Genomic DNA, 11,609 nt, shown 5'->3' on the forward strand with positions numbered 1-11,609 from the left:
CTGATCTTCCCCCCCTCCCCCCCTGCAATTGACGTTCTTTGTTTTGGGGAGCATCTGTGAGGCTAAGCACCAGACCAGAAAATAGGGGAACTCTCTCTCCTGTGCTTTCAGTACTTGCCACCCCCTCAGCTGGCATGCATTGTGGAGGCAGAAAATGCCTAACTAGAATGAGAGGGGGAAAAAAGGAACTTGGGGGTGGGTGCATATCTTACATTCAGACTGGGAGAAAACTGGTGTTGGGAAAGGAGCCACCTTCCTACGTACACCAATTTACATTTATAAACTTTAAGCTGTAGTCAGTTTAAGGAGCTTGGGTTCATTGAATTTACCTGGGCAAACAGCCTCAGCCAGCCTATTGGTACAGCTCTGGTGAAGCAATTAAAAAGTCTGGGAGGGAGCTTGATTCCTGTGCACTTTAAGAACTATATGTTTGTGATTGGCAACATTCTCTTTTGGAAATGGTTTGCTGTGAAGAAGTAATTTATGGCACTTGGATAAGGAAAATAAAAATATATTGTCTATGGTAGCAAAGGGAAAATGGAAAAGAACCCCTTTCAACATTTCCTTCATCTATGTGTCTTCTCATGCTATGAAGTTACTAAGGTGAGCATGGGGAAAAACAAAGATTTAGGGTCCAGACAGATGTAACAGTGTTCGCCCAAACTGGCCACAGAAAGTAGTTTATAGTTGTGACCAAATACAAGTGCACTGCAGCAGACAGCTTAAAAATGGCCAATTTGGTGAAAATCTGACCCTTCATTGCATGAGAGGTCAGATGAAGATGTTTCAAAATAGTCTTCTGTAACTTGTTTTCCCTTTCTGCCAGCCTCGAGCTGTTTTCAGAATGGGAGGGGGAAAAGGGAGCAGACGGAGTTCAGTCTGCGGGTTTTTCAGCCCCTGTTGGAGGGTGGGATGGGTGTATTGGAGCCCCCCTAGCCCCCTGAGGTGGGGGGGGACTCCAATTCACCTGCACCACCCTCCAGAGTCGGCTGGGGCAGGTGAACCACTAAAACAAGCTCCCTCTCCTCCCTTTCTCCCCCTCCCATTCTCAGATGGACAGGCTGGGAGAGGGGAGGGTCATTGCTAGGGAAAACTGGCTGCAGGCTCCCAACCAGCAGCTAATTTCCATCCTTCCATTCCTACCCCCCCCCCCCCCAAACCAACAACAAACTTCTGTTTGCTCAGGGCGATCATGGTAACTCAGAATGCTTCCTGCAAAGCCTTCTCAATCACAGCAGGGAGCCGCACTTCTGTCTGCACCCTAATGAAGTTCAGTGCAGTTGCATGCAGTGATTCTGCTGCCCTTCTTTATTCTCCATAGGTCCTCTGAGTCACAGAATTCCTTTGCCTCCGTTTCTGCATACCATACAGATTTGGCCATATTTCTCTTTCAATTCTTTTGTATACTGTATGATGCATCAGGTCCCAGCCTACTTCAAAAGCCACAAGAGTCTTTTCCCAGTCCTTGTAAAATGGGTAATTTTGCTCTGTTGCGTACTGGGTATAATTTTGCTCTGAGCCCAATGAAAAGGAATCAGTCTATTACAGTGTGACTTTTAAAAATCAAAATAACTTTTTTCTGTGGTATGTAGTTTGCACTCTCCCAAGTTAGAGTCCTGTTATAAAAATTGTCATTTAAAATATATCCCTAAAACTAAATGGCTGTAGTTTGAAAGTTGAAATTTAGTAGAAAAATAAACTTAGGCTAAAAAAGAAATCTGAACATTTGTTCATTTTTTCAGAAATAATAACATTTAAAAGAGAACAATATGGAAAGTGTTAGCTATCAAGGAGAGGATTTCAGGTGTAAAGACTGGGTGAAAAACAGAAAACAAGAATATAAACTGTTATATAGTCTTAGATGTTACTTAATGCCTGTTGGGAGACCCTGTTTCTAATTGCAGAAATTGGATGAGGATCAATCATTGTAAATTAACTGAAGTCCTATATATCTATTTATAATTTTCATTTTAATTAATGCTTTCCTACAAGCTTCACATCTATTCTTGTGTGTGTGTGTGTGTGTGTGTGTGTGTGTGTTGTAAGCACCTGTTTTAAACTCTGAATAGATTATTTTATATTTAAAAAACAAATGAACTGAAATAGTAAGGCTGTATTCCATCCCCCCCCCCCCCCCCCCCCCCCCCAGTTATCTGGATTCTTTGGTGGTGTTAACCTGAAAAGCTTAAAGTAATCATGTCATAGATTTTCCTTTTGACTTGAGAATTTTATTTATACTTAATACTATGATATAAATCACTTGGAAAATTGGGAGCTGACTTAGACAGCAGTCCATACTCCAAAATATGACATTGCAGTGTGGTTTCTAATTGCTTTATGTAAAGTCTAATGAGCTTTTTATTTTTTAATTAAGAATTGATTTTTGAAGTTGGATGTCTGCTTCTTAGTAAAAATTAGATTTCCTATTAAATATTATTTCTTGTCTAGAGATGTACAACCATTCTGCATTTACCAAAAAATAACAAAAATTCCTATGAGCTATTACAAATTTAGAGCCTTGTTCCACAATAATTTTGGGCGGCTCCTGATGCTCTTGACCCCTAGATTGCCTGCATATTAACACCTGACACTAGTTTTAAGTACTTGTTATGCAGCTCAAAGCTACACCAATTCAAGACAGGATTATCTCTGATCTGTTCTATGCAGCTCATGTAACACAAAGCTGCAGGTACACTAGGCTACATCGTAGTGTAAACACCAGGGTTCGAATTACACTTTGACTCTTGTGGAGGGTCTGCAAAAAAAAAATAAAAAAAATGCTGCCCATCACGATGCCCTAATAAAATTGAAGACCTGCCCTCAGGTTATGATTTTCAAATCTTACAGGGGGCTCTCGTCTCAGGGGGGGCTCACCCTCCCCCATAAGTTCTCCATATCTCTGCTCACTGCCTCCCTCATCTCCCAGTTACTGGTGGTTGCCCATGCTGTGTCCCGCTAGGAGCAGGCAGGGAAGGGCTAAACTGCCTGCCTGTTCCTGCTGCTGCTGCTCTGAGTCAGAAGAGCAGCAGCCCAGCAACAGCAGAGGCTGGGCAAGCAGTTTCAACATTCCTTGCGTGATTCCTTGGGACAGACAGCACAGGTAGCCATAAGTAAGTAATGCCCTGAGGTCAAGGGGAAACTGGGGCAGCCTTAGGGAGCAGAGGACAGGTAGGAATTGGAGATGGGGGACTTACCTTTCAGTCCTCCAGGCTTCTGCTTGCCTGCAGCATGACTTTGATCTAGCACTAACACCAATCGACTTTTGTGCGGCTCATGGTGTAAGGTGCAACATGGCCCTTAGTCTGGCACATGTATAACACCACTTTGTTAATATATTTTATACTTTTGTCTAAAATTTCTGTAACCTTTTGAAATATTTGTTTATTGATTAATTTATTGCACTTCCTCTTGAGCTACAGTGTATCATTTACATTTCTGTTTTCTCCAAACAGACAACTCGTACATGAATAAAGACCAGCATGGCTCATCTTCTGAAAGTGAAGATGAGGCACTGGGTAAATACCATGAAGCCTTGTCCAGAACACACAGTTCCAGACCAACAGTGGTAGATAGCAGGCAGCAGAAAAATTACCTTTGGGAAACCAGACAAAAATATAGCCCTCTGTCTGCAGAGTATGATGGTTACAGTAGTGAAGCTTCAATAGATGAAGGTAAGGTATAGTTTACAAAAGTTCTGTCTTCATCCCTCATTTTCAAGTTATAATGTGGATCAGAATACTGCCTTTAAAGACTCTTATTTAGAAATAGTCACTGTCTGCTAGTGACTCCTAAATATTTCTTGTATCAGAATACACTACAAAAATAGATGAAAATGTATGTTCTTGTCCTTCATGGAAGTACTCCATATGGAACTTAATATGGGAGGAAAGAATATTGTGCAACTTTTATCAGCAATAACTTCTTTGAAAAACTGCCTTTAAGTTCTATTGTGGGAAATCCTGATGATTTTTAAGGTAGTGTAAATGCAGAAGTATGACACATTACGGGATTCTGTATATAATATGCACTCGGTGGCTGCCATAACTCTGAAGTTGGTTTTATTATTCAGTAAAGTTGTTCTGTTATGTTTTTACTATGTAAATTACAGGAATACCTCCTCTTTCTTGTTTCAAAAAGAGAGGTCAGAAAAGTTAGTGTTTTATTAATAAAACTCTGCCATGGCATTGAAGGTCACTTTTCTTCTGAAAATCAGCCCTACTTTTCTTGCAACATTTTTTTTAATCCTCAGTGCATCATGGAAATAACTAAGTGCTAGGGGTATACAGATAGAGATTTTTTTTTTTTTTTGGCCGATACCAATATCTGATCTTTAAGGAGCCATATCAGCCAATACTGACCCAGTTTCTGATGCAGTGTGGAGAGCTGTCTTCAGCTGGTAACTCTGTTGTGGGAGGGAAGGGGCATGAGGGGGCATATCAACGTCCCCTGCAGTGATGGAGGGAACAGGGGTAAGGACAAGCGGTGCCTGAGTGGAGCATAGTGTGGGGCAGGGTGAACCTGCAGGTTGGTTGGGGGGTGGCTCTCACTGCTGCTTGCACCCTGGAAGGGCACGGTGGGGCATGTCCCACCTGGATCTGTGCAGAGTGGGGTGGGTAGGCTGCAGCCACGGGCTGGAGCTGGGGCTGTACTGAGCTCTTATTGCCAGAGGCCGGACTCGGGGTGGGGGCTGCAGCCACCCCAAATTTCGCTGTAGCTCCCTCCCAAGGCCACCACCGCATGCCTGGCACAGCCCCGGCTCTTGCCGGCATGTGGGGGGAGCCAGGGGTTGAGCCAGGGCTGCGCCGGGTGTGCAGTTGCAGTGCTGGGAGGGAGCTACAACAAAATTTGGCATGGCTGTAGCTCCTGCCCTGCCCCATGCAGATCTAGAGGGTACATGCAAGCAGCGTGTACATGCAAGCTCCCGGGGTGCAAGCAGCGACGGGAGCCACCCCCTCCTCCCCAACAAGCTGCGGGTCTCTCATGCCCCGCCCCAACTTGACTGGGAAGTGTCTGTCCCTGCCCCTTCCCCCTCCCTCAGTATGGGGGGGAGGGTTGATCTGCCCCTTCCCTCCCCTCTGCCCTTCCACCATAATGGACTTACCAGCTGGAGCCAGCTCTCCACACTGCCGGGTTGTGTTCCTTGCTGCCTGCGTGCTGCAGCTGTGCGCATGCAGGGGCATTTATCGGCCAAATTATCAGCCCCATCGAGTCGATCTCCAATACAGCCAATTTTCTTTATATCAGTATAGATCTGAAACTGAAGTGATGTATCAGTGCATCTCTACTAAGTTCCTCTTTTCAGTTGACCTAGATGGCACGCAAGCACCATTTATTCTTGAAAATAGCTGAAGATGAAAAACTTTATTTATATTTATTAACAAGCAAGAAGAAGGGAGTTTTGTTTGAGATACAGGTAAAAAAAAAAATCAGGTACTGATTTTTACATGGGTGCATTAATTAGACATTTTTGGATAAGAAATCTTACATTTTAAATTGTATACATAATAAAATTGTTAGTGTATTGTCCAAAACAGTGAATCTAATTTCAGACTAGGTTAGTATCAGCTCTTAACTATGTAGAAAGTTTGGAAATCTCATATGTGATTCTCTGACTGGTTTGAAAGTCTAATTTGTTTCTTTTCCCTATTGAAAAGGTTGTTTATCTCTTAAATTAAGGATTTTGTTTTTATGATCTCTCCCACATTTTGGTTTGGAAAACAGGGACTAGTTATGCAATCACTGATGATCTCTATCACAGAGACAAAATGGATGACATGTATTGGAAGCCTGAAACAGAGTAAGTTGATTCTCTTTTCTTGTTCAGGCAGAAGGCAAGGCAGAGTGCCATCTTAAAGACTGACTCCTTTTCATCGGACTTGTTGTCATCAAAACTCCTTAGTGCCTTTTTGTCTTTGAAATTGGACTTTAGGAGATAGGTGAGCCCGAGTTCCAACAATACAGATGAAAATGGGAAAGTGATGGGTACTGGCTACTTAAGAGGCACTTGCATGAAGAAAGGTTTATGGGAATAAGGGCAGAGGGTATACTAAATACTTTCTGTTTCAGTTCCTTTATCTATTTATACTTGTCAACAGTAGCATCTACACTTTCTTCTTTGCCACCTTCCTATGAGTTTTTTGTGGGGAGCCAGCTTATCTGGCACCATTTCAGGGACAAGGTTAAGAGATGCTAGATGGGTTGAGAAAGGGAGATGTTGGTACCAAGGAATAAGAACAAATAAGAGATGCAGACTCTATTATAGCCCCAGCAGTCTTTGCCTGTCTCCTAACTAGTGGAGGCTACTTCTTCATACATTTACTCCTCTTCCTCCCATCTCAAAATTGCTGGTATTTGTATTGTAAACTATCTCCTGAATTTCTTCTTCCATCTTCCCTTCTCTACTCTTGAGCTTCAGTCTTGCAGAGCTGTCAAATTTCTCTATGTCAATAGGCAGATTAAATTCCATCTTAAAATCATCTTCTTTTATCGTCTGCCTCAAAACTGCTGCAGCTCATGCAAGCTACCCTTTTATCCTGGTAAATTTTTGAGCATGGTTTGAGTCTCTGGTAGGAGATTCAAAGTGCAGCAGCTAAGAGTTTGTCAGCCATTTGTTTCCTGTGTCCTGCTGCAAATGCCATCAATGCCCACACTTCTAGATCCTGTCTCCATTCAAACAAATGCACAAAAAAGGGCAGGGGAGATATAATGTCTAACTTTTAAATTTCATAAATGTAAGTGTTAAACTAACCTTTTAAATAGTTATACATTTAATTTATTGGGAGGGTGTTCAAAATTTGGAAAAACATTTTTGTGTCTCTCATTCTTTTATATATATATTCTATATTTTTATTTACAACAAAAAGTTTTACAGTTGTCACTATAATAGTTATAATTTTTGGACTGGTTATTTTGCTTTAGCTGTTGTATGTAAGTGGACATTTAATCCCAGTGTTTAGAGTTCCAGGAAATCTACCTGCAATTCTTGGTACACCTGTGTGTAAAGCAGTTGCAGAATCAGGCCCATATTTTATAATGATCTATTGTTAGTCTCCAAGATGCTGTGCAATAATAGTATTCAAGGCAGTAAAAAGCTAGCATAATATTTTTTTTATACTGCTTTAGTACACTGCAATATATAATTTGTTGATACTTTTTAGTTCTCCCAAAACCATTTCAAATATAATGGCAAAGTTCCCACATTAATAATTTTTTTCATAAATATTTGCTTTGATTACAGGAAAAAATAAGGAAGAGAGTATGCCTGATTGCTTTTTATTCGCCCTGGAAGGCAGGCCATGCATCTTAGAACTTTAGTGACAGAGAAAGTGGGCAGCTGATAAAGCAAACCTGCAATCCATAGACAGAGGCTGGAGATCATAGCCAGCTAGTTCATACAACTTCAGAGAAGCAATTTGCTAATCTCAGATTAAAAATGAAGAACATTAAGGAACATTTTAGCTGCTTGATTGTAAATTTTACAATACCAAGTTTTGCTGTTTCTTGAAATTTAATATCAATCCTTGACACTTGAGGCATCATAACAATCCTGAGAGGTTTTTTTTCAGTGGATAGTTTACAGAAAGTGTAAAGAAAAATAATAGAGATTTTTAAAAATTATTTGGGCAAAAACATCTAAATATGTATAAAAGGGAAAGTGTAATAAAAGAAATAGTTGTAGTACTTATTAATATATTTTCCCCATGTTCTTAATTTTTCATAAATTTAATTATTTTTCCCATGTTTAGATCCTAGACATTATGGTCATATTTTCCAAACATTAAAATGTATAGTTCCTGTTGACATCAGTAAGAATTCCACACCAGATCAAAGACCGCATGAGCTGATAAAAAATACCATGGTTTTCCATTTTCGAAGCAGTTATCTGGTTTTCTTTTTGGTATTAATCTGAAGTTCTGTCCTTTTTCCTGCATCATGTCATACTTTTCTTTTTAAAGAAGGGAGCCATAACTGTATCTTCCTGTACCTTGGACATTTCTTTTTATTTAATTTTTTTCTTGACAACTCTCCTTTTTTGTTTAAAAAACAAACAAACCCCAACAATAAAGCATGCACAGAAGTTTGTAATAAAATAGATAATAAACAGAATCTTGCTTTCTGAGCAAATGAGGTTAAGGCCAATTGAATTATTTGATGTTACTTGGTTTTCTAATTGCAAATTACGAAACCTCAATCATGATAACCTAAAATTTGCTTATTGCCAATGGAAAAACATGTGCTAATAGCTAACACATTTGATTTCAGGTTTATAGGATGTAAATATTTTCAAAATGCATTATTTTGAAGTTTGAAAACATAAGCAAATGTGTCATGTTTTCATTTTATTCTTTTGTCCTCTAGATGGCCATATTAATCTTTCTTTTCTACCTAGCAGCATAGGGCTGATAGCATCATTATATAACATTTAATCTTTAAGTAAAGAAAACAAGTAATAATTTACCAATATTTTTGCACAATTGCTGTTTTTCTAATGATATATTTTCCTTGTACTGTGTTAAACCTCTTCATTTGCTTCATTACATTTATATTAAGCAATTTAGTAAATATTTCTCTAGTTCTGCAATGTCAGTCATCTGCCTAGGAACTGGATCTGTATCACTTCTGTAGCATATATTATATTGAAATTCTGCAGAATCTGAATTTACTTTTGATTTAATGAAAGTTTCTCATCTGAATTGCAGTTAGAGGTATGCTTACCTTCAGAGTCCACAAGATGATTTTTCTTTTTATGACAGGCTTTAGTAAATTACCTTAGAAACAGCCTCAGATTCCTTAATGTCTAAATAAAGTCTAGTTTAGTAGAAAATCAAGAGAAGATCAAATCAGAGTCAAGTTAAATTGTTCTAGAGTTCTGTGTTTGCGCTTATCCTTTTTTTCCTGAGTGTCAATGTCTTGGTTCAACTCAGGATCAGATAATATCCTTTACCTTTTTTGGATATAGTTATGTTCCAACTTGCTCATTAAAATATTAGCTAAGAGAGCATCTGGGGTTTTAGTAACTGTAAACTCAGAGCGTGGAATCACTTTTCTTCTTTGTTCCTATCCTAGTATGATTGCCATTTCATCTTTAATGATATCCTCCCACTTCCTGAAAGAGTAGTTACTTTCCAAATTATTTCAAATGCTCTTATGACCCTATTAAATACAAAATATTCTCCCTTAATTACATGATATTGTCTGAGCTGCTGTGTCTGGCTCATGTTTACATGAGAGGAATCCTTTATCTCAAAATATAGAGTAAATATTTCATACTTTGTTAATGTTTCTTTGCAGAATGTAAACCAGTAGCAGAAATAGTGACATAACTGAGATTTTTAAAATTTTAATTTCTAAAAATCCAAAATACTGGTATTGTAGGTGAAGAAATGGGTTTGTTCACAAAACTCAAGTTTCAAATTTTCAGTAAACTTTATATTTTGAAACTTGAAGCAAATTGTTGATATCTTAGTCATAATTTTACAGAGACTCTACTATATGAATTCTTAACAGATAATGTCTAATCCATCATGTCTTACTGCCTCTGATGGCTCCTTCCTAAACTTTAAAACCTGCACACATTCATACAAGCAAATTCCCATGCCTTTGTTCTCTTCTAACAATTCTACAGAAGAGGTCATTTTTTTCTTCAGAAAAACAGTACTTTGAGGGATCCAGAAGATGAGAGGTTTTTTTTTAGTTGAGGCTATTAAGACAAGCATGTTGAAAGTGAGACTTTGCAGACAGATGTTAGTCGTAGATTTTTTTTCCTTGCTTCTGAAAGCAACAAATCCTCTGAATCCCTAGCACCCAGAGGAGAAAAAAGATTCTATTCTTTATATTCATGACAGCATGCAGAAGTGTCTTAAGTTCCCCTGGGCTGGCTCTGACTAAGCATCCCTAGTCCAGATCTTTTCATCAGTTGTGCAAAACTCCAAATGATAGGCAGCAAATCTGGAGTGTGGTTCCAGGTGTGAGATGAAGCCACTGGCATCATAGTGTAACAGATAATGTAAGCAGTCAGAACTATTATCTACTTAGCTGTAGATTACCATGTGCAATACAATGACTGATTCCATTTCCTTTTTATTTTATTTATTTTTGATAGCATCACATTCAGTGGAGTTCTGTGATTCAGTCATAGAGAGAAGTGGTTAGCCATTTCACCGTGAAGTCAGGCAGAAGGCAGGGCAGTACTTTAGAGACTATTTGGTTGAGAGAGGCATGCTTTTGTACCTTATTTTCGTCACCTATGATGACTCAAGCCTTTCTGAATTAGGTAGTCTCTAAGGCCATTTTTTACACGTGTATATGCTGCAGCGCCAGGCACTTTGTTGTCCAGAGCTGTGTCGCATACAGTTGGCAAAATGCACGTCAGTATGCAGAACATGGCAGTAATCTTTTGACTAAAATGCATCAAAGGTGTTTTAGTTCAAAAGTGTACTGCCGCCATTTTCTCTGCACTGATACACATTTCACCACATGTACAACTGCAAGTGATGCAATGCGATGCACATCAGGTCACATGTGGAACAGACTAGATTAATCAAGTTTCCAATGTGCCAGATCTCCATCACATTGCAGCATGGAAAAGTATGTGTCTAAATGCTTTAAGGTGCCACCCTGCCCTGCCTTGTCCTTAATGATCCATGTGTTTAGAGTCTGACTGCTTTACCTTTCTCAACTTTTTTTGAAACATATGGGAGTACCAAAATATTGTAGTGTGGAAGCTTTAGCTCTTTTAAACGAGAATCTGATATTCCATCTTCCATCAAGCAGATACTACTGGATTTTCCATACTTTGAAGGTAGAACAAGGGGTTATTTTTGTAGTTTACCTTTCCTAGCCTTTATCCCTAGCTAGGTTTTAAGTACCTTCTGGTGTGTTTTTTGGACTGTGGCTTCCTCGCTTTCTGTTTTCTGCCTCTGCATAAGGAGCAGAGAATCTGATCTTAGAGGTCTGACTGATTACATAACTTTTTACAGTGTCTCTTTCTATCGCTAGCTTGCAGAGAATGTCTTCATAGCTAGGGACAGACATTCAGAAAGCCTAAGCCTGAATTGATTCAAGCTTTGCAAGTTGTTCTAACCCGCAAAGCTTGAACCAGTTTGGAGGTGGATAGACATTCCTTTTCCATTCCAGAAATGCAGGCACATGCCTGCAGTGGCTTAGGCTAGACACCAGGGGGTGCTAGAGCAGTCCTCCCCTCCCTTCCACAGTACTGAGCTGAGGGGGGTGTGGCCAGGCTCTGGAAGAAGGTTTTGATTAGCCCGGTGGGGAATTGATAACAGAGTTCATTAGGACTGCGCGAAACTTTGGTTCCTGATTCGATTTGGTCCGATTCAGTGGCCAAATCTCTGAATCTGAATTATGTCTCGGACGGCCAGAGCTGCCTCGAGGTGAGTTAGAAATTGCTCCTTTGTCAGGGCGGGCTGGTGAATGGAGAGGCAGACAAGGTTTAATGGTTGCAAAAACATTTACTTACGCCGCCTGTAGTTGCGACGCAGATGGTCCGGTTGTCTGAACAACCACGTGAGTTGTTCCAGCTGGCAGGGCCCAAGCCAGTGAATCCGTCCGTAAATCAAGCCGGCGGGAAAAGGGTACGTCTGGGATTG

The 11,609-nt window shown here is 39.9% G+C and overlaps 1 protein-coding gene across 5 annotated transcripts in view; it reads left to right on the forward strand.

Annotated features, from left to right (window-relative positions):
• Nucleotides 1–11,609, forward strand: part of SYT14 (synaptotagmin 14) — a 166,096-nt gene that overhangs the window by 69,140 nt on the left and 85,347 nt on the right. For all 5 annotated transcript variants that reach the window (XM_025209305.1, XM_014521968.2, XM_014521969.2 and 2 more), the window contains one exon: nt 3,453–3,671. In XM_025209305.1, coding sequence (XP_025065090.1) covers nt 3,453–3,671 — 219 coding nt within the window. The remainder of the gene's footprint in view (nt 1–3,452; nt 3,672–11,609) is intronic.

Source organism: Alligator sinensis, unplaced genomic scaffold, assembly GCF_000455745.1.
Source record: "Alligator sinensis unplaced genomic scaffold, ASM45574v1 scaffold633_1, whole genome shotgun sequence".
NCBI lineage: Eukaryota > Metazoa > Chordata > Crocodylia > Alligatoridae > Alligator > Alligator sinensis.